The 24,283-nt window shown below is 36.3% G+C and overlaps 1 protein-coding gene across 2 annotated transcripts in view; it reads left to right on the top strand.

The window, feature by feature from the left end:
- The window catches only part of LOC306857560 (disks large homolog 5-like), a 45,731-nt gene that overhangs the window by 9,997 nt on the left and 11,451 nt on the right, over window positions 1-24,283 (top strand). Inside the window, exons 4-21 of one of the 2 annotated variants that reach the window (XM_079397548.1) lie at window positions 1,499-1,642; window positions 3,256-3,439; window positions 5,351-5,610; window positions 8,489-8,801; window positions 9,767-9,997; window positions 10,798-10,982; window positions 11,257-11,382; window positions 12,720-12,852; window positions 12,931-13,058; window positions 14,904-15,079; window positions 15,404-15,507; window positions 16,767-16,859; window positions 16,936-17,790; window positions 20,450-20,549; window positions 21,474-21,609; window positions 21,688-21,809; window positions 23,020-23,100; window positions 23,184-23,343. In XM_079397548.1, coding sequence (XP_079253674.1) covers window positions 1,499-1,642; window positions 3,256-3,439; window positions 5,351-5,610; window positions 8,489-8,801; window positions 9,767-9,997; window positions 10,798-10,982; window positions 11,257-11,382; window positions 12,720-12,852; window positions 12,931-13,058; window positions 14,904-15,079; window positions 15,404-15,507; window positions 16,767-16,859; window positions 16,936-17,790; window positions 20,450-20,549; window positions 21,474-21,609; window positions 21,688-21,809; window positions 23,020-23,100; window positions 23,184-23,343 — 3,531 coding nt within the window. Of the gene's footprint in view, window positions 1-1,498; window positions 1,643-3,255; window positions 3,440-5,350; window positions 5,611-8,488; window positions 8,847-9,766; window positions 9,998-10,797; window positions 10,983-11,256; window positions 11,383-12,719; window positions 12,853-12,930; window positions 13,059-14,903; window positions 15,080-15,403; window positions 15,508-16,766; window positions 16,860-16,935; window positions 17,791-20,449; window positions 20,550-21,473; window positions 21,610-21,687; window positions 21,810-23,019; window positions 23,101-23,183; window positions 23,344-24,283 lie in introns of both variants that reach the window. The other variant, XM_079397547.1, reaches the window with a different exon arrangement.

Below are 24,283 nucleotides of genomic sequence, written 5' to 3'. Positions count from 1 at the left end.
CATTATAATACTTTCTCGTTTGCTGTTAGCATTCAGCAAATATGCATTTACATAATTTAAACAAATCATTGAATGACTAATGCACATTTAATTTCACAAACCTTGCGAACTGAGTCGGATCCAGCTGTGACCGTGAGATCGTGTGAATTGTGCATTTGTATCCTGCATGATCACGTGTGGTCTGCGTGACACTCTTGTGAATTGAATGCAGACAGGAGGAGAGTTCAGCTTCACTGGAGACGCGTGATCGGCAAAATTTAAACTCGTGATTTAAAATTATGCTGCACTTTATCCATTTTCCCACTGTCATATTCATGTCATTTTCACTGTGTGCTGTATGTAAAATGAGTGTTACTTTGGCTTTATTTGAAAAAATATGATTCCCAATGCACACAAACTTCCCAGAATACTGAGTGCCCTGTTGGTTACAGTGTTTACTTATTAATTATATTTTTTATAAAATAATTATTTATTTGTGAAAAATAATTTGCCATCTAAAGCACAAGTATTTATATTTTACAAATTTATTTTTTAATCCATTTTCAAATGAGTTAAAATTTCTTAAATATTAATTAAAATAAATAAAATGATATCAGCTTTATATCGGCCACCCCGCTTTCCTAGATATCGGCATCAGCATCGGCTGTCAAAAAACCAATATCGGTCGACCACTAGTTATGTGCATGCAATTATGCATAATTTATTGTTGTTATTATAATTGTAAGTCCATGTAACATGTGTAACATGGACACCTTAAAGTAAAGTGTTACCAAAAAAAATAATTAATATAGATATTAAATAAAAAAATTCATCTTTAAAAAAAAAATGAAATGTTGCCTTGGCAGCTAACTGTAATAAAATAAGTTTAGGTTGAAATACCAAAATTACTGAAAGAAAACTGAAAGAAAAATAAATTGCATTTGAATAGAAAAGCACAAAACAACATGAAATTACTAAAATTGTGTAATTATAAAAATAAATACTGTAAATATAAAAATAAAAGCTAATTTAAAATGTAAAAAATACTATAAAAGTATATAATGATTCTAAATGAACACTGGGCTGTAAGTGTAGCTGAAGTAGCTCATCTCATGCTGTGAGCCGGCTAACTGTAGAAGAGATTGAACAGGGTTTTTGTTACTGAACTGGAGATTTCAGATCTTTCTTGTGTCTAGTTTCAGTCCTTCAAACACTGTAACCCTGCTAGACAGTCCATCTTTTCTTATCTGGGCGTGAGATTGAACAGATTGCTTTAAATGTATAAATAAAGTATGTTTACTTTCATTACTATTTCATAAATGAGGCTTTTTACTTTGTTGTTGTGTCTCTTCACCTGAATGTTGATAGAACCTGAAAAAACGCACACTTCTTGTTTGTGTGTGTGTGTGTGTTGATTTTGATGAAATCTCCCAGTGAAAGGATTTAGACCTGTATATGGTGAATGATAACCAAATGATTTTGCCCAGTGTGAGACGTTTGCATATATTTGTGTGTGTAGGCCGAGTGTGAAGCCGGGTCACGATTACGAGCGTCTGAAGCTGCAGTGCATGAAGGCCATGTCAGACCTGCAGTCTCTCCAGAACCAGCACACCAAAACCCTGAAGAGATGTGAGGAGGCCGCGAGAGACGCAGATTACTACCAGTGAGCGCTTTAACCGTATAGATATTTCCACCTACAGTTGATTATCAAGGGCAGTTTTTACCTTTTATGAGGGTATTTTCTTCTTCTAACCATATAAAACTCATAACATGTCTAGTAGTAGATCGATATATTGGCTACAATTGTTCATTTTGTCACCTGCGTCGACTGATAAATTGATCCGTTTGACTAAGCTTTCATTTGCTAAGCTTTTATTATTAAAATATGACTCTTAGTGCGTTTTATTCATATTTGTTGCTTTAGTTTGTGAAAAATAATAATAGGATTACAGAATAAGTTGCTAAAGCATAAATCTTAAGTCTTTAAGTACTTATATAGTAGACATTTTTATGAATTATCAAGAATAATAATATTAATTGTTAAATATTAATATAAATTAAATATATTTAAAATATTTTTATGAATTAAATATATAAATATATATCACATGTGCACTCAATAAATTGCTGAAGCAGAGATATATTCATACATGTGTGTGCGTGATATTTTTTTATGTTGACTCGTTTTACAAATTTTTCTAATTTAGTGATTTTGTTCAATTCAAATTTCATTGCTGCAAATGTTATTCATGGTATTTAAATTAAATGGTGTAATATGCTTTATATTGACCGTCAGACACCCTGCTCTGTAAGATATCGACACTGGCCTTAAAAAAATCCAAATTGGTCAACCACTAAATGTGTCCATTATTATTAAGCAAATCAATCAGTTAACATGAATTTGAGTTTAATTTCCATCAAATCATCAAATACCAGACGCTGTAGAGGTGGACAACAGGAGGGTTTGAATACAAGAGGATCAGCCGACAGCATTTTGTGTTCATTAGCATGATGTGAAAGACTCTGATTGGCTGCTGTGAGTCAGGGTAACATCTGGTGTTGAAGCAAACACACAGCACAGATTAGAGACCTCCATCTTCATCTGAGATTACCCAACGCTTTAGTTTAATTCACTTTCCTCTCAGTGTAATTTCACATTACTGATATATTGAATTGAATCGCCTGCTGTGAGCATTAGAATAGTTCACTCAGAAATGACTATTTGCTTAAAATGTGCTCATCCTCGGGCCATCCAAGATTAGGATTAGTTTTGTTTCTTCATCAGATTTGGAGAAATGTATCATTCCATCATTTGCTCAGCAATGGATGCTCTGCAGCGAATGGGTGCCGTCAGAATAAGAGTCCAAACAGCTGATAAAAACATCACAATAATCCACACCACTCCAGTCCATCAGTTAACATCTGGAGAAGACAAAAGATGAAATAAATCCAGCATTAAGACTTTTCTAACTAAACTACGAGTCCATAATCCATAATAACGCTTCCTCCAGTGAAAAAGTGTTCTGGTCTGAATCAGGAGAGAAATCTGTACAGATCAAGCAGTGTTTACAAGCCAAAACAGCTCTAAACAAATATGTGGCTGGATTTCGATGTGAGAGACAACAGCAGATGGACTTTTTCACTGGAGGAAGCATTATGGATTATGGACTATTTTGTAAACTCATGTCATCTTATCTGGCACATTTAACCGAGCCTAATTTGTTGTTCCGTTCACTGATGCATTGGTTGACTCGTGCTCCTCTCTCCGTCTCTCAGCACTCTTCACGGTCGTGCGGTCGGTGAACAGACGCAGCTGCGGGACGAGATGGAGGCCATGAAGCAGAACTACTCTCAGCTCCTGCAGCAGCACTCACAGCTGCAGCAGACCTGCGACGAGCTGCGCCGTGTCCACGATAACGACCAGCGCGAGGTGGCAGATATGCGCCTGCAGCAGCAACAGGTGCAAATCACACATGCACACACAACTCTGAGCAGATTGATGAGGTTTAGCGTCTTGCTCAGGGTCACAAACGTCTGGAACTGAACGTGCAACCTCTTTCTTTGCATTTAATTTATAAATGGGGTGGTGATGGCGCAGTGGATAAGACACATGCCTTTGGTGTGAGAGACCCGGGTTCGAATCCACTGTGAGACACCAATGTGTTTTTTTTTGGTTTTATTTTTTCAGCTTGTTGACATTTATACAGACTCAAAGCCTCATTTGGCTGTGCTGATATGCTACTTTTATAGCCTGTAAGTCTGATCTGTTGGCAGTGATGACGTTGTCAGAGTGTTGCGTGGAGGTTGCAGTCGGGTTGATGTTAGAAAGCACAATACTAGACGATCTGTTCAGCCTAGTACTGTCACTGCATGTTTATTTCTCTGTCTGTCTGTGTCTGTCAGCGCGTCTCTCAGTTGTCAGTGAGTTCAGGTCAAGAAACGACTGGTCCGTATTTCTGTCTGTTCGGAACAGGAAAAGCACTTTATCTATTAATAATGCTGAGAAACATGACAGATGAGACCGTGGTGGATGAGATGAGGTCTGTGTGCTTATGAAAACACTCAGGAGACTTCAGCAGCTCGCTTAGTGAGAAGAGGGGATGGAGAAACAACCCGAGACGGACTCGCACTCAAACACAAACACCACTGTGCAGAAATGTCAGACTTCACAGGACTTCCTTAGCCAAAGCACTCTGACACAAAACATTTGAATGCAAGTTATGCAACCCAAAGGTTATTATCATAAACTAAAACCTTCATTATTTTTTTGTTAATTGACATTAAGGTAAAATAAATTAACTACAACTGAACTACAAGTAAAAAAAAAAAAAAAAAAGGTCAAAAGCACATAAAATTATATATATTTTTTTCAAATGAGAACTGAAAATCTAAATGCTAATTCAAAATATTAATATAAAATATTCTTATGAATAATACAAAACTAAAACATATTTGCTTATCGACATAAAACTGATATAAAACTGAAAACAAATGAAAAAATGGAAGTGGAGAGTTTACTGAGAAGTTTAAATTGAATTGAATCACTAAAATTACTTAACAAAATGGATAATAAAAAATAAACCTGAACTATAACCAAAACAAAAACTAAGATAAAAATAAAAATGAGGGAAACCTCAATGGTAATATTTAAAAAAATAAAGGAAGAAAGTAAACTGATAAAAATTAATCCATTTTACTACCTAAATAACAATAATTAAAAAAAATTAAGAACTTATTTAAAACTAATTAAATATTTAAATATTAATTAAAATAATTAATACATATTTAAATAAATTATATAAATATTATTATATGATATATAAATGTAACTAATACATTTAGGTTAAAGCACTAAAATTACTTAATCGAAAAAAACTAAAACTGAAATAAAAATAAAAAAATAACTAAAAGAAACCTGAATAGTATAAACGGATAAAAAATAGTATAAATAAAACATATCAAAATATTAATGAAAATTATAGTAGTATATAAATAATACAAAAATAAGACTATGTTCTTGATCTTTTATTGAAATGTGATTTTTAAATGTGATCTTCAAAATCTCTGAAATGCCAGCGTGAAAATAATATTACCAGTGGAATCATTTGCATTTTTACATTCTAATCAAATGATGATGGATCCATGATTTCCTTCTTAATAATCTATATTGTAGTTAAATGCTGTGTATGCTTCATTTGATAATTCTCTGGTTTTCTTTGGACTCATTTGACCTCCGTGTCAGCAGACGTGTGACTCAGTGGCACCATCCGCTGGTGTGATGCTGCTGTCTCTCCGTCCAAATTTACTCAACTCTGATTTAGTTGTGGATTCAGTTTCTTTTGAGCTGAAGGTGTTTTATTTCTCTCTGTAGGTCATGAGGGAGAACGGCTCCTCTGAACTGCTGAATAAACTTTATGACACGGCCTTAAACAAGCTGGAGGGGATGAAGAAAGAGTACGACGCCCTGAGGAAACGATACAATGAGAAAACGGTGAGCCACAACGCCGATCTGAGCCGCCTGGAGCAGATGGAGGAGGAGAACCGGCGTCTGCAGAAACAGCAGGATGTTCTGCTGAAGCAGAGAGACTCGGCGCTGCACTTTCAGCAGCAGTACAGCGGCTCCATCAGGAGGTACTCCTCTCGCTGCCTACATAGTGCTTTCCAGATCAGTCATTTAACAGGTTTCGATTCTGTTAAGGCCGTTTCACACTAGGGCTGTCAAAATGGCTGAAAATCTCAATTTGAATTTTGTACTTAAAAGTAAGCATATCAAATATAATTCGAATATTGATAATATTTCTTTTTAGAATCGCTAATTTAAAAAATGTAGGAGCACATTCTAATGATTTCATCAAAAAAATAAAAAAATAAAAAATAATTTGCCTTCCTAATACGAGGTGATATTTGACTCAAAGTGATTTACAGGGGCATTTTCTTTCTACCTTTGTAATGGCATTTTTCAAATTTTATAAAAAATATGTCATCTATGTCAAATTCAAAAATTTATATTTATAAGCTTTTTAAAATTTCTAATTAAAACAATGTACAATTAAAATAATTTGTACTTAAATATGATCAATATTCAAATTATATTTGAATTAAAAAGGCATAATTTCAGTTACGGGGAAAAAAGCTTTTGGTTTCTCTCCTGGGGGCACAAAAAGGTGCAGCAAGCAAAATATTACTAATGCACATTTCTTCAAAGCAATAAAATAACAGGACTATCTTTGAAAAAAGTCCATAATTTTTAAAAAACATTTTTTATAAACCATATGTAATTAAGTTGCTTAAACTATTAGAAACAAAACAGCATCATGTATGTATGTGTAGTTTAATACAAAGGACAGAAAACCAATCACAAAGTCCTTTTTTCATTTAAAAACACGGGGAAAAACATGTTTTTTTTAAAAGTTGAACTTACATTAATTTTACATGGCTTTCTTTTGCATTCGAATGTGGATTTTTATTTAAAATTTGACAGATATCCGAAATTGAAATTTGTTTTGACAGCCGACGAATGGCGCTTTCACACTGAGCGTGAAACGATTGATCTCCTTCTGCTAATTCACGCCTGCACACTAGGTGACGCCGACCAGCAATGCATTTCCCCTCAGATATGTATCTCGTATATGGTCCACTGCTCCATATACAGCATTAATTTAAGATAAATAAAGTTTAGTTCTACACCAGAAACACAAACTCTCTATAATGCTTACAAGAATACATCTTAAAATACAAACAGGTACAATTAGCATCAAGCTACATTTGAAAATATATGTGATTTATTTATATTTTTGCTTAAAACCCACTTTAAACCATCATCGAGTTTTTGTAATAACTTCAGATTGAGATCTAAAGTGGATTTTTATTCTATTATAGGCATGTTTTGTATTGGATTGAACATGACACCTGCTTCTCATTTGTTATAAACATCCTTTATTGTTATAAAAATATCATGAGCTGCATAAAACACATACAGAAAATATATAGTCATAATGTCTAATTGCTTTCATATTTCATTTATAGCAAAAATGTATTTTTCATACGTAATGGCAGGAGAGATTATCCCATGATTGACAGATCTAGAGTGAACGCTCTCTGACTCATAATACTCGCACAAGTGGAAGAAAACGGACAGTGGTCTTCAGATCACATAATTCAGAATCATTAATAGAAATGATATTCTGTATAAAGAACATGTCTGTTCTCAGATACCAATGATAACAAGAACTCTGCATCCTATTCTCTCTCAGAATTAGGGCTGCCCTCGAGTAATGATTTTTCTGGTCGACTAATATTCAATCATAATAATGAGCCTTTAAATGCCTACATTGCGTAATAAGCACTCAGTCGCATGCATAAAGCTTGCCACAGCATGCCGCAGAAGTAATGATTATGAATGTGTCAGGGAAAAACTGTGAGGAGGCTGCATTAACATTTGAATAATTTGCTAAACTAGTGCTTTCTTTGTTCTCGGTTTAAGAGATGAAGTCGGCGACACTGACTCGTCATCTCCGCAGCAGTGATGCACCTGTATGCATGTTTCATACGGATTACATAATCTGAGAATATTTGTCTTCCGTTTGAATTGGTTTATTTGAAAGTAAACATTTCACTCTCAGTAGATGTTTCATGTCTGTAAAGCAGGTGAGTATAGTCTCAGAGTTTCGTGCTCAAGTTCACAGAGACCGAGACGGCAGAAAGCGCATCCTGTTGCTTTCATTATTTTACAAAAGCACAATGTTTTGTTGTTATTCTGAGTGCACACAAATAAACGTGGAGTCTTTACAGATTCAAAAGATGTATTACTCTTATCTGTGTGACCACACATGCAGGAGTATTTTAAGAGCAAGTGACTGCACCGGCGCATCCATCTGTCCTGCAGCGAGCGCTACTGTTCAGCTTCAGACACTTCAATAGCGCACATTTATCTAGGTTAACATTAGATTGAGCGGACATGTAAAGTTACTAATACTGACATATTTCAGATAAGTCATATTTGAGGTCGATGATAGGTGAGCGTTTGGATGTCCTGCCCGATGTACTACCACATAGACCAGCCGTTAACGATCTGCGTGACTTTGCCAATGTGGATTTTTATTTGATTTTATTTTATCTGTGACTAATAAAATTTTGTTCGACCAAGCCTCTTCTGGTCGACTAACGATTTGTTGACTATTAGGGGGCAGCCCTACTCAGATTACTCTTCTTCTGTGTTTGTTTACACTGGTTTTCGCAACAGCGCCACCTCTCTCGCCCTTTTGTGCAACAGCAGCTGCTCTGGGCACGTGATCTTAGCTCAAATGTAATTGGACAGCCCATTTCGCCACGGAGGGTTGGGGGAAAAATCGACACACAGGATGAAAAAAAAAAAAATCCTTGCATTTTGATTGCAACTGGTGTGAATAGCCCCATAGGGATCTATTGTTTCGATTCAAAAATGTCATTGCACCGAATTGTCGCGTTCAGTGTGAAAAAGCCTTTAGGAGGACGTCTTGGTCTCTTTCAGGTTTGAGAGTCTCCAGCAGGAGCTGAATAAGGTGTCCATTCACAACGAGGAGCTGCAGAGAGAAACCGATCGGCTGCAGATGGAGAACACGCGCTATAAGACGCTGCAGCTGAAGGTGGTGAAAGACGCCGAGAAGCTGAAGGAGGAGAGAGACTCAGTGTTAAACGAATACAGGCTGATCATGAGCGAGAGAGATCAGGTCATCAAAGAGGTGGATAAACTCCAGACCGGACTGGAGGCGGCCGAGGCCAAACTCAAGAACACGTCTAGCGAGAGGAGGGTCGCCAGCGAGGAGATCGAGGCTCTCAGACAGGTCAACCACACGCAACTACTGAAGACGACAGTCAATATGAAACATGTTTGTGAATGGTTTCTCTTACTGGTGTAATCTTTTGTAGAGGCAATAATCAAACATGCTCTCCTTGAACGTGATTAAAGTCCGATCCATTTGATTCAAAAAATGTTCATTCAGAAGATTCATTTAAAAGATTCAAAAGACTCTCAGACAAAAGTGTTTAGAAGTCCATGTGTGTCATTTGTGAATGTTTTTAAAGTAATTTTTTAACAAAATAACTTTATTTAATATTGAAATATTTAATTAGTTTTAAATTAATTTAAATAAGACATATTTAAATAAATAAATAAATAAATAATATTGTAAATATAAAAATAAATTTGGATATATTTTAATTCTTTAAGTTAAGAGTTTTAGTTCTTTCTGCTAAGCAAGTTTATAAAATATTAATAAAATAAAACAAATTATGAAATATAACAAAATTAACATATCAATATTAATCTTAGTTGTTAATTTATTTAATATTACATAAATAATTTAGATAAGCGTTAAATAAGTTATTCAATATGAATAACATGCACAGTTAAATATATACATTTAAATATATAATAATATTGTTTATATAACTAAATAAATATTTATTAAATTATTCAAATTTTCAGTAATTAAAAATATTTCTCCGTGTTAATCTAGTAACTAATTTATTAAATATGATATGTATATTTATGTAAAATAATGTATTTATAAATATGATGTAAAACTGAATTGATTATTTAATCTCAGTGGTATATTGTTTTTGCTCAGGCTTTAATCACTGTTGCTATTGCTTATATGTAGGGTTATGAGTTTGAGGTGAACCCCCAATCCCAAATATCCTCGTAAAAAACCTGGCCTTCCCTGCACAGCCTCTTTGTTTATAACAAACTTTGTTTAAAATAGAATTATTTTAGTTATTGGTGGTTTGATGTTTGTTGTGTGTGCAGGAGCTGAACTCGGCTCTGTTGGACCGGGACCGGGCGATCCGAGAGAAGACCGAGCTCCTGGAGAAATACTGTCACGAGGTGCAGGACAAGGCCGAGACACAGAAGGAGCTGAGTCAGGCCTGTAAAGACATCGAGATGGTGCGAGAGGAGCGCGACGTGGCCCGTAAAGAGCGAACAGAGGCCATCATCCAGAGAGACCAGCTCCTGAGAGAGTATTACCAGGCCAGACAGGTACACTGACTTAAACCTGGACTTGTATACAGTAGTGGCCAAAATTATTAGAACACAATATTTTATAATTATTATTAGAACACAATAAAGAGCTAGGGCTGTTCGATAAGACGATTTTTGATCGTGGAAGATAAAAATGTCTCCACGATCTGCTTTTGAAGAAATATCGAAGACTGAGCACAACAGAGGATTTGCTTTTCAAACTAAAGTAAAAGACTGCTTCTTAAACCAGAGAAGGTTAACATGCTGGTATTCTTGTAGAAAGTGGGAAGAATGAGTCTAGAGCCCTGTCCCTGCAAAGCTCCTGAGAAACTCTGCTCAAGTGCACCGAGGACAAAACCTGCTTTAAACGCAATGGATGCTCACACCAAATGTTGATTTCATTTAGTTAATAGAAGTTAATTGGTAAAGAAAATCTATTATGACATTATTTTTGACAGCATCCTCATTTTACAGCATTTTTACACAAGTGCCTAAAACTTTTAACAGCACTGCATCTTTGCAGGAGGTTTCTTGAAGCGACTTGGAGACCGTTCTTCTGGATTTAGTCTGTCTCCGTTTTTTCCGTTTCTGGATGATGATCAGATCAGATCTCTGTTCTCAGACAAAAATCTCACTGAATTATTACAATTAATGGCGAAATGTAAACTGATATTTCCTACTGACACACTACAGCAAAAGATAGAAATAACTGACTTAAAACCATTGTTTAGCTGCTGAAAATACTAGTGTTCTCATCATTTTGGCCACCACTGTATGTGCGCTAGGGGTCTTTTTTAATCGCATTTGTCTCCCTGCAGAAGCAGGACAGTGCGACGCTGGACATGGAGCGTGTCAGTAAGGAACTGGAGGTTCTGAGGAAGCAGTGCGAAGCCGTCTCGGAGGAGCTCCAGGAGGCTGTGCAGGAGGCAGAAGTGGCCAAGTGCCGCAGAGACTGGGCCTTTCAGGAGAGAGACAAGATCGTAGCAGAGAGAGAGAGCATACGGTGAGTAAATGCAACGGCAACGTCCTGTTATACCTCTCATTCTGTTAAACATGAGTCAACGACGAGCATCACAGCATCAAAACAAAAGTTTAATAATACAGCTCCCTTTTTTGGCAAACTGTATTTTGTGAATGTGAATTATCTTACACATTGAATAATATTGCATATGTAAATGCATTAATTTTGAGACTATTTTAGCTCCAAAAACAGGCCCAGTAGTGTTCATCAAGTCCTATGAAACAGTAATTGTATATTTACTGTGTTTGTGTATCAGGACGTTGTGTGATAACCTGCGTCGCGAGAGGGACCGAGCCGTGAGCGATCTCGCCGACGCTCTGAGAAACCTGGACGACCTGCGCAAACAGAAGAACGACGCAGTGCGAGAACTGAAGGAGCTCAAGTGAGTCTCAGAAAAACTCTGTATCAGTATCAAAACACACACGATCACGATCAGGGACTGTTGACAACATGTGCATCTAGCAAATTATTGTGATGATGTGCAGTTCTGTTAATGATTCATGAATACTCAGAGACAGTTTCCTGCAGTGCATTAATTAATAAATAAAAAATACATATAAACTAAATATTAAATTAAATATTAATAATTAAATCTAAATAACTAATACATATGTAAATATGTATATAATAATATTGTAAATGTAAGTAAATATAAATATTTTATAAATATTAATATTTAGTCCTGAGACCCCCCCCCCCCAAAAAGTTTTGTGAATTTAGTATTTTTTCATGTCATTACATTGTTTAGAGCATAAGAAACAATTATTAAAAATTATATTTTATTCTATATCGTCTGTAAAAAATAAAATGTCATGAATAGACATCAAAAAGGCAAAAACAATAATCACCAATCAATTTTTAGGTTTCAGGATTTCTTTATACCAAACCTTGTTTAAAGATGATTCTCAACTATGCTATAAAATATATAACAAAATGTACCATTTTGTTTTATGCAGTATGCGTGTAAAAATTTCCATAAACTAGTTTTCCCATAAAACAGAGTGTATCTATACACTGTATCTAATTTGCATATTAATGTGTTGCTGTTGCATGTTGAAAAAAAGAATTGTCATAATGGGAGTAATAATTAGCCAGATTTTCAAAACAATATCTAATATTTCAATATTTTCCTATTTAATTGTTGTGTCTCCCAAAATGCGTAATAAACATGCTTTTAGTCCTGGTGTCCTCTACAGTGGACATGTATGAAATTATGTCCTGTGTCATAACAGGAAGTCATGTTTGAATTTGAAAACCCACAACATTTTCCTGAGATGCTGCTTATGACAAACAATTAGAAAATTATTCAGATTTAAATGACAATTACAAAATATAATCATATTTCCATAAGGATGTACAATTTTGCACTAAATTAAGTTTAGCCATCTTTAAAGACCGAGGAGAGGGAGTGGTCATGGTGAAACTTCCAAGGCTAGAGGTTAGATATCTTTAGTTTACACACACACACACACACACACACACACTGTTATTATTAGATATTTAGTTGATATATATATTTATGTAAAAAATACACAAATTTAAAATCTTTAAATCTATAACACCGTGATAAAAGAAACTAACAAGTGTGATCAAAGTAGTTTCCCAAACAAATGACTCTGATTCTTTTAAAGAATGAATCTTGAATCTTGAATCAGTCTCAGAGCCGTGGAGGTAAATGATGACAAAAGTTGGGTGAATTTTCCTGAAATGTGTATTCAGAGAATGCATGGAGGAGCAGCTGGAGAAGGAGGTGCGTTACCGCCAGCTGATGGCCCACAATTCTCACGACTCGGCCATCGATACAGACTCTCTGGAGTGGGAGACGGAGACGGTGGAGTTTGAGAGGAGTACGGTACGTAATCGAGTCATCACAGCTGTGACGAACCTCCAAATGAGTTCAACACCTCACCGTCTCTGATCTGACGTACAGGACGACATGGATTTGAGCGCTCTGGGTTTTGATATCGCCGAGGGAGTGAGCGACCCATATCTACCCGGGGATTATGGGTTATTCGTGAGCAAGGTGGACAAAGGAAGTATTGCGGAGGGCAGGTTAAGGTAGGCGGACTCTGCTTTCAGTGTCTCCTGTGAAACGGTCGTGTTTGATTCTAACTAGGGCTCAGAGGTTGCGTTAGACTTTAACTTTATTAGTCGTTTTGACGGACAGGGTTGTAGAAATTCTGTCATAATCTATTATTACCCATCATTTTCATATTTTAATTATAATAGCGCATTTAATTGCTTTTATTTTTGTACACATTTTTATTTTGAATCATGAACCTACAGGACGATATAGGCTTATGCATTTATTTTGAAGAGAACAGCATCACTTTTCATGTTCAACACCCTGCAGTGACAGCAAAGGACACTAAAAACAACTAACTATGCTAGGGCTGGGTAAAAAAAAAAGTTTTTCGATTTTAATAGAATTTTTTTCATTTTTATGAACCAACATTGATTCTTAAATCACAGTCGATCTTTTGGTCTATGCTGTATTCTGTTGATGAATAAACAGTACATAGTGCACCTCCCAATAAATCGCAATGGGCTAAGCTTTGTGCGTTGTTACTTTTGATATGAAACAAAGTCTCAGATTTCAAATTCTGTCCATTTTATTAGGACATTCAATCAATAAATACCATTTTGGCGGTCTGTAGACACCTCAGATCAAGCGAAGTGGTTAACGCAACCTCTGCTAGGGCTGCACGATAAATCGAAATAAAGAATTGTCATGTGCATCTTGTCAGTGAAGCACAGTTCTGTGATCAGCAGTAAATCTCCATCTGAAGGCCAGAGGGCGCTCTCACGCGGAAACTCCAAATATGCCCCACAGAAGAAATCCAGGAAATCCCTATGGACCTTTTTCACATTTTCGGGTTTCTCAGCAGTGGAAGTCGTCATTAGTTGAGTTAAAGTACCCCTATTATGGGTAACGAAAGGTTCATATTTTGGTTTTGGGAGTCCCCAACAACAGGTTGATATGCATGCAAGGTCAAAAAACACTTTCATTGTCTTATAATATGCATTTATTTTTACCTTGCTTGCGCAACGATTCCCAAAGGATTCGCTCGACGATTCATTTTTCCAAACCCCTCCTTTGTGTGACACTAATCTGCAGTGATTGGTCTCATTTTCATTTCATCTCGCCTGTAACGCCTGATAAAGTAGCGTTTGTGAGCGCAGTGCTGCTTTGAGTACAGCATTACTGGGGAAACCGCTCAAAGCGGCACCTAGTGGCAAAGAATGAATTTGCATTTTCATTCAGACCAATGCAAAAAGACCAACATGTGTGTGGACAATATTCTAATGTTTCATGTTGATGGCTCTTTCTTTTGAGAGACAATAACTTTATACACGGTGCACTTTCAGATTTAAAACTTTGCAGGATGTTTTCATTCACTTAGAGCTGTGTTACACACTGAAGAAAAACTCAACAAAAGTGTTTTCATGTCTTTCAATAAAAGGAAAGAAAATTGAGAGAGATTGAAAACGGCAGTCTGAAGAGAGAACGATGTCAAACTTACCTTCGCTCCCACAGGCGCTGCATTAGAAACACCCTCGCATTAGCTTTACTAGTTTTTTTGTAATTTGATGCAAAGGTGATATAATACAAATTATAGTGTTCTAAATGTACATAGAGCCGTAGTTCATTGAGAAGCTACGCAAACAGCTGTGATTATCGCGAACGATATCTTCGATTTTATTATTGCGTGATTAAATCGTCTATGATCATGAACATCTTGTCAGTGAACTACGGCTGTAGTAAATGCTGCTCCATCTGAAAGCGCGTGATGGAGATTTACTACTAATCACAGAGCCGGCTTTACTGACGAGCTGCACATGACATTCGCATTCGATTAATCATGCAGCCCTAATTCTAACCAGCGTTTATTCTCGTGGCAGAGTGAATGATTGGTTGTTGAAGATAAATGACGTGGATCTGGCCAATAAGGACAGGAAGCAGGTCATAAAGGTGGTGTTCAGCGGGGGCGGAGTCATCAACATGGTGGTGCGCAGGAGGAAGTCTCTGGGAGGACGGATGGTCACTTCTGTTCATCTGACGCTGGCGGGACATAAAGGTCAGATTGTGTCCAGCAGATCAGCTTTCTTCATCTCTACAGTCTCTCTCTCTGTCTAAAAACATATTTTATTGGACTGTCCTGCTTTTAATACATGTAGAAAACTCTTTTATAAAGTGAACTCACTTATTTAGTATAATTATGCCAGAAAAAGTTTTAGAATTTTTATCATATGTTAATGTAAAAAATCTTTTGTAATATAACGCTTGTTTGTTTGCTGGTTTTTATTGTATTTTTTAAATTGTTTTGCCATGAAAATAGCCTAAGATGCTGACATGACATAAAATAAATATATACTACTACTCTCTGTCTGTCTTTTTTCAGATTGTGGTGTTGGGTTGGAGAGCGGTGTGTTTGTGTCGTCTGTTTCTCCAGGCAGTCCCGCGGCCAGAGACGGGTCGGTGTGTCCCGGCGATCGGCTTCTCAATGTGAGTCGACTCGTGTGCTTTTCCTTTCATCAGCATCAGTTCTCCAGGAATCTCTGATTGGCAGATAGTGCTGTTGAAAATGATGTAATCGATTTAATCCCTACACTCTCAAACTGCTTGAGGAAAACTACTTATTTTCTGTAAACTTATTTTTTTTTATATATATATAATAAATAACTTATTGGGAGTAGTTTTATCAGGGATGTGCTTTTCTTTTTGAGTGTTTGTACATGTATTTTTTTTTGTTACTTAAAGTATGACTCATGAATTGCATAAATCTGAGGAAAAAACTGCTGCATTTTAATTTTCAGTTTATTTAAACATAGTTAATTTTTCCAACCGTCTTCCCAAATTTGAAATGAAATTATTTCTAAATCTGTTTATAAATAAAGCTTTAATGTCTCCCAGCAGTTTTCTGCCAAAATAAAGGCTCTATGCTAGGGCCCTGCATTTCGGCCCGGGCCCGACGGGCCCCGACTTTTTTACGCCTCTAGGGCCGGGCTTCGGGCCAATTTCCACGTCATAGTTCAGACGTGGGCCGGGCCTCGGGCCTGTTTTGTGTTTCTTCTTATTTTTATACTGTAGACATCTATCGATTAGTGATGAAAAAAATTGCCGCGCTGGTGGAAACAACACGAGACCGTGCCGCGACTGAGAGCAGCTCGATGGTGTTTAGTGTCCCGCGTTTAGTTTTTTCTATAATTTAAATAATAAATAATAATAATTATTATATTATTTTTTTTATCAATAATATAATATAATAAACATTGTTATGATTATGATGATTATTATTGTTTTCCCTCATAATAAAAATGATATTATTAGTAATTATTATTATGAGAGAAAGCACGTTCTCCTTTTTTTTTGTCATTTTGATCACATGCCTGCTTTGTTTGCCATTATTTTTCATGGCAGTGCTTCATGGGATGTTCAATCATTGACGAATTTAAATACACAACCTTTTATATACAGATACAATTAAAGTACGAAGATTTCTGCCTTGTATTCATTTCATATACTTTTTTCCTTCACATCATAGTTTGTAATGTTCATGTCAGAGCAAAAAAGTGGGCGGTACTTCTACAATGGGAAGCTCTGATTGGTGGTTAGTGCAGAGGTTGATTTGCATGTATATTGGCTGATTAGAATAAATACAGTAAATACAGAATGAGATCTCTAAGGTAAATGAATATGTCACGCTGTATTTTAAACATATCCTTTGTGATTATTTTAAGACTGTTTAAAATGTTCTCTGACAGATAAACGGGATTTCGCTGGATAACAAATCAGTGAGCGAATGTGAGAATCTCCTGCGGAGCTGCAGAGACTCGGTTTCTCTTTCCCTCCTGAAGGTGAAACATTATTGATTGTCTATTTCCTTTTTTTATGAGAGGAATTCAGTCAGCTTACTCTGTTATCGTATCCCAGTTTTTCCCACAGAGTCTGTCTGGTCAGAGCATCGCTGAGAGTCAGCGTGACTGTGAGAGAAGCTCTAACGGGAAGTCAGCGGATCAGCTGCGGCCCTGCAGGAAGCAGCCCACACATAAAGACATGTACAGCCCCACGCGTGACGTGGAGAGCGAGCGCGGTCAGCGCGGGACGCTGTATTGCTCAGAGCCGTATCATGAGATCTGCTGCCCGCATCCCACCTCCAAACGACCCCTCACCTTTCACCCCGTTTCCCCCGGCGACTGCATCACCGTGGAGATGAATCAGGAGAGACAGTGCATCCCGCAGAAGCAAAGCGGCGGCACGTGGCCCAAAATGGTTGCAGTTGCAATGACACCAGCCGACAGCATCCCACCGCTCTCTATTTTTAAGACCCCAAAGAAGCGGAAGTCGATATTCGACTCAGACATGTTCAAACGGCCGGAGACGCCCTCCAAGCTGGACTACCTCAGTCTGTCCCAGATGCCCAAACATTCCCCGCAGAGCTCCTGGACGGAGGCGTCGCCGCAGATCCCGCCTGAGCCGCCCAAACGCAGTGACTCCTTCAAGTTCAAACACAAGCCGCAGGGAAGCTCCGCCTCCGATTCCACCATCACCACCGGTTCGCCCCCGGCCACGCCCATTCAGACCACGCCCACAGACAAACCCTGTCCTGACTTTGAAAGCCGAGGCCGCAATGGGAACGTGCTTCAGAGACAGGGCTCTGGCGGCGGGTCGTTTGCGGAGGACGTGTCCGGAAAGGGATCAGATGAACTGGAGGTGAGGAGAGGAAGACCAAACTCTGCACCGGCCCAGCGCCGCAGCCTCACGCCGCTTAAGATGCCGTATCCACAGGTACTGCGCCTTTATCACACCTGTACTGCTACAGGTTATCAGACTTGCATGAGTACTGCTCAACTACTAATCAACTAGTCGTCCAGTGGAGTTTTTCCTCCTGCTGTCACCATATAGAACAGGGCTGTCCAAACTCGGTCCTGGAGGGCCGGTGTCCTGCAGAGTTTAGCTCCAACCCTAATCAAACACACCTGAAGCAGCTAATCAAGCTCTTACTAGGCATACTAGAAGCTTCCATGCAGGTGTGTTTAATGCAAGTTGTTCTGTAAAATAAAATATTATTATTATTATTTAATCTTATAACTAATATTATTTTTATTTTTGCAGTACAACAATATTACCACAGTAACAGTATATTTCTTTATTGATCTGTTTAATTTTTAGAATTGAAGTAATCATTAAAATATTGGTTTGAATAAAATTTGTGAATAATAATAATTATCATTATTATTATTGTTATTATCATTCACAATTTTTATTTTATAATTTTTCTGATTATTTATTATTAGAATTATAAATATCATCAACAACTATAATAATAGTAATAATTATAATAGTAACTTATAATAATAGTAATACTAATTATGATTAGTAGTAGTATTATTAGTAAATACACATTTATTGCAATAGTAGTAGTATATTTTAATAATAATATTCTTTATTGATTTGTTTTATTTCTCTAATTTCAATATTAAATACAAATATTTTGAATTACAACAACAACACTAATAATAATAATAATAATAATTATTATTATTCAAAATATTATTCTTGTTATTCAAATTATTTGTTATGGACCCTTTTCACATGACTGTGATGATGTGTTTAACAGTCATCGGCATCGTAAATCCTCGAAAGTTTTTCATATTTGTGTTTTTTTTAAATGTATTTACGTTTATAACACTGTTCTTTGTATTATATTACCTTTGCATCAAATTACAAAAAAACTTGTTAATGCAAGGGTGTTTCTAGTGCAGCGTCTATGGGAGTCTCTCAATTTATTTTCTACGGATTTGTGGCCCCGTCCCCACCACCAGATTCAACCATGCCACTTGTTTAGGTGCGAGATGCACTGTATTGTGTTCATTTAACATTATTTTTTTCGTAGTAGCATATGAGACCATGATCCACACTCATAAAAATCTAAGTTTCTTTTATAAATTTTTATTTTTTTTTTATTTGAAAGAGCATGTCAAAACATTGTTCATAAACCTTTGCTTTGTTGGTAAGCTTACTTATAATTGCTTTAGTACCCTTGTTAGTGATTAATGAAATTTTCTATGTCAGGCTCTATTACCTTACAATTTCTCTGACAAGCTTCATGTAACACTCTGCCCGCCTTAAAAAAACACAGACCAATACAAATTATTGTTACATGTCAACTAGTGTTGAAGCAACAATGCAATAGTTATTGTGATTGTATGTAAAAATTTAAAGAGACTTAAAACACTTAAGACAATTTGCTGTAGGCCTATTCCACATAATAATATGCAATATAACAATAATAGGCTACAATATGATTCGTTAACACGAGCTACCTAGGAGCTTCCTGCTCTTCTAAAATGAATCTGTGAGTATAGTTTACAAACCTGCGGGAGCGGTTTACAAAATCTGAGCGCATGGATTGGAAATCCGTGGGTACGGTTTATTAATCCGTGGGTACGATTTGTTAAACCGAGGGAACAGTTTAAGAATTCGTGATTTATGGATTGCAAAACCGTCCCCACGGATTGTTTTTTTTTTCCCCTACAGGTGACGTGCCGGGCTCCGTATTTTTCCTTTTATAGAAAGTCAAATAAGAATGCAAAAAATATATTTGTGGTACTCTCACATTCACCGCTCTTCAAGTTAACTAACTAAACTAATGATGACTTAAATATAAATTAATATCAATAAAAATATCAATAATGATATAGTTATTCATAATAATAATTGTCTAATTTATTATTATTTAACAAAATATTATTTTATATTTTTATATTTATATTTGTATTTTTTTTTTAATTATTCAAAATATTTATTTTATTAGTATTCAAATTATTCCTTATTATTTCAGTTATTTAAATCAATAGTAGTTATTATTATTATTATTATTATTATTATTAAATTGACATGGGACTCTGGATTACTAGTCATCAGTAGCACAGGTATATTTGTAGCAATAGCCAACAATACACTGTTTGGTTCAAAATTATAATTTTTTTTTTTTTTATGACAAAAATCATTAGGATATTAAGTAAAGATCATGTTCAATGAAGATATTTAGTAAATTTCCTACCGTAAATATATAAAAACTTCATTTTTGATTAGTAATATGCATTGCTAAGAACTTAATTTGAACAACTTTAAAGGAGATTTTCTCAATATTTAGATTTTTTTGCACCAGATTTTCAAATAGATGTATCTCGGCTAAATATCGTCCGATCCTAACAAACCATACATCAATGGAAATCTTATTTATTCAGCTTTCAGATGATGTATAGATCTGAATTTCAAAAAGTTGACCCTTATGACTGGTTTTGTGCTCCAGCGTCACATATATCATATTGACTAGCCAACTGATCTGTGCAACTCCTAACTGGTACTGTACCTCTAATTCAGAAGCAGCGTTGCAGGTAGTCGACCTGGTTTATAACACTCAATCTGTTTTCCTCTGCAGCAGAGCTTCTCTCATGATGAACAGTCTCCTGAACCTGTGGATCTGGTTCGGTTTTCTCCTTTCCGTTCAAACCGTCACAGCTTCTCGCCTGTACAAGCACGTGAGTTTGACACAATTATGTTAGTTGAAAAAATAGTCAAAAATGAAAATGTAGACCACAGAAGTAAATGTTCATGCTATTTTCTGTTCAGTGAAATCTATATTAATTTCCTCTGTATATAGGGCCTTTCGCACTGCTTTAGTTCCAGAAACTAAAGTACTAAAGTACTGGGACGATTTTGCGCGAACTATTTCCCAGTACCATTTAAAGGGTTGCATTCGCACCGACAGTGGGTACTAAGACGTGACGTTAGCCGGTCGATAGCGACGTCATTTGTACACGGCGTTCAACAACGTAAACAAAGAAGAACAACGGTAACAACAGGAGGATGTGATCGGCGCTGTACTTTTGTTGTGTCTCGCGGGTTTCACAGTAATGGACATGGAATTTCGACGTATACGTCAAGCGATTGAAAGAACGGAAAGGAGGACTAAGATCTCCAACGACGGTTTGCAGTATTACATTCCATTAAGGCAGATAGAAGCGCAAAACGCCGTAGACGAAGTCTTCAGGTAAATGCTGTTTATAAATGCTCTCAGTATGATGCAATGTTTACACAGTATATGTTCACACGGTGTCTTAAATCATGGCGGGTGAGGGCGTTTTCGTACGCATTTAGCCAATCAGCATACACTTACGTCACCGATAGTTCCTAGAACTGTTTTAGACCCTACTCTGAAGTAGGTGTTCCGGGAATTAAAACAGTTCCTAGTTCCCGCGGTGCGAACACGCCAAAAAGTGGGTAGTTCCACAATTAGTTCGGGTACTATGAAAAGGTTCCTGTGGTGCGAAAGGCCCTTGTGACTTTTTAAACCAAGATAAAACAATACATTTATAAATGCAAAGCACTATAAAAGCTGTTTTATTATTATCTTTGTTTGTGTGATGCCAAAAACATTTATTGGTGTATTTGTGTGTGTCTAGACACCACTCCTAGAATGCTGTCTCCATACCCCGCTGTGACCGCAGTGATGAGGAACCCAGTGTATACGGCCTGGAGTCACTGCGTCAAAACCACCAACTCTGCTTCAGTTCCAGCACACACACACACTCAAGTCAGGTACACACACACACACACACTCTGATGCATCGCGTCTGCTCTGATGCAAGACGCTGAATCTCTGTTTGTTCTCTTCAGTCCGAAGCACCAGGGCCGATGGAGTGTGGATCTCAACCACAAGCGCTCCGGTGAGCTCTTCGACGGCTCCCGCGGATCGGTTCAGCACAACACCAACTCCCTGCCCTCCAGCGCGAGACAGGGTCTGTACTCCACACCAGCACTGCTCTCTCATGCTGCAGTCGCTGTTATTTGATGATGTTCTGTAGTGAGCATAACTTGCACTAACACTTGTCAACACTAGAGAAACTTTAACACGCCCCTACCTTTTTCTGCCACAATGGAAGCTCTACGGTTTAATGTTTGAAAGCAAAAAAAAAATGAAGACTGCTATAAATTTTGTTTGGTAAAATGATCATGGTGATGATTATTATTATATTATTATTATTATTATTATTATTACCATTAAATACTCTATTTTTTTATTTTACAGTACAGTAGCATTATTACTATAGTACCATTTCTTTATTGGTTTAATTTGAATAATAATAATAATAATAATAATAAAACTTAAACCAATAAAGAAATCTATTATTATAGTAATAATATTGCTAATAATAAAACATTATAATAATAATTTATTGGTTTAATTTGTATAATGCAGTTAAATGAAAATAATATTTTAAAAATAATTATAATTTGCTAAATAACTTATTATTACTTATTATTATTATTATTATTATTATTATATAAAATACTCTTTTTATATTTTACAGTACAATAGTAATACTATAATAATAATAATAATTTCTTTATTGGTGTATTTAAAAAATGTAAGTAAATATAAAAATAATGTTGTTTAGTAAATTATTATTATTATTATTATTATTATTATCATCATAATTTTTTAAAATTATACAATTAAAAATATTATTATTAAATACTCTGTTTTTAGTACTTTACAATGCAGTAGTATTCTTATAATATATTAATTTAGTTTAATTATCTTTTGTTGTTGTCGTTGTCGTTGTCGTTGTTGTTGTCGTTGTTGTTGTTGTTGTTGTTGTTGTTGTTGTTATTATTATTATTATTATTATAATAAGTATGCCCCATGAGTGGGTTTGCAACTTTGTCACTGTTTGCATCCTAATGAGTTTGCATCCCTGCTTTTAATTTCAATTTAATTAGTGATAAAAATCTGTTGTGAGTGATTGGCAAATCTTTAATCATAACTGTTTATATAAAATCTTTATTAATTAATCAAAAGTGTGTGGGTGACAAACACAATCTAAAATATGCAGTCTTCTATCTTAATTGGTGATCTAAATGATAAAAGTAAATGTAAATGTAATTGTGGATGAATCTGAAGCCTGTGACCTGTGATTGATAGTGATTTTGTGTTTGTGTCCATAGGTTTGTCTCAGTACCGCGAGCAGCGCATCAAGATTCCCTCCACCCCTCGCTACGCTCGATCCGCTCACGGCTCGGATAGAGGTGCTGATCTCTCTGATTTACATCATACTTCCTGTGCTGTTACATGAGTGATGGATGTATCAATTGTACAAATTGTGTTTCAGGATCTCTGTCTGTCTCGGACTGCAGCAGCCCCAGTCTGGTAACTCCGCCCCTCTCTCCTCTGGACGCCACCTCCTTCAGCGGCAGCCAATCACAGGGCTCCATCTCCGCCCAGACCAGGCTGTCAGTCAGTCCTGTGCCAATAGACAGGAGGAGGGACAGGTAGAAATGGAAATATCAAAATTTAACCCTCTGTCATCATTTACTCACTCTCATGATGGTCCAAACCTGTGCTAATATTTTTCCATACAACACAAAGAAGAGGAAAATTTTCAGACTTGTGCTTTCCAAGTCTTCTGAAGTCTTCTGATGCTTTCTGTAAGGAACAGACTCAAATTCATAAGCATTTACTGAAGCTCTGAAATCAAATATGGCACGTTTTGAGTTAGAAACATAATCATATGGGTTTATAATAACACGAGGCTGAGTAAATATGGTGCATTTGGTTAGTTTGTGCCATTCTCGTCGTCCTGTTCTCCCTCTCGTAGTTTATTTAGCTCAGATCTGCTTGACTCCTTATTCTCCGTTCTAGTCTGTCTTCTCTTCTGCCACATTTCTCTCTCTGTTCTCCTTCCTGCTCCAGATGTGCGTCGCGTAACAGGTCTTACCTGAAGCTTTCTCGAGCTCAGAGATCGTGGTTTGCGTCTTTACGGACCCTGAGGTTTGTTCACTGTGCAATGAGAGCAAAAAACAAACTCTTTTCCCGTTTAAGTGAATTTCTTTGATCTGTTTGCTTTTTTCCCCCCTGTTTTTATGTCATGGCACTTTCCTTTAAATGCAAGCTATTGAAGTGTGACCTGCTGTTATGTACCACCAAAGGTAGCTTAGGGCTGCAACAACTAATCAATAAAATGTGTAATAATCAATAATAATGAAAATAATCATCATTAATTATTCATATTATGATTAAATATTTTTTTTTAGAAAGCATCTGTGACATGCTGTTATTTAACACTGAAATATTTAAATTATGATTATTTTCATTGTAAGTGATTGATTATCAATTATTAGCAAAATAGCCACCAGTTATCATGTCACTTTACAGTCCTGAATAACACATTTCTGTGTACAAAGCTGAAATTTGCCAGAGGGCACAGATGGT

The sequence above is a fragment of the Barbus barbus genome, assembly GCF_936440315.1.
Source record: "Barbus barbus genome assembly, chromosome: 38".
In the NCBI taxonomy this organism is placed as follows: Eukaryota; Metazoa; Chordata; class Actinopteri; order Cypriniformes; family Cyprinidae; genus Barbus; species Barbus barbus.
The sequence above is the reverse complement of the archived record's forward strand: the minus strand, read 5'-3'. Positions and strand labels throughout refer to the sequence as shown.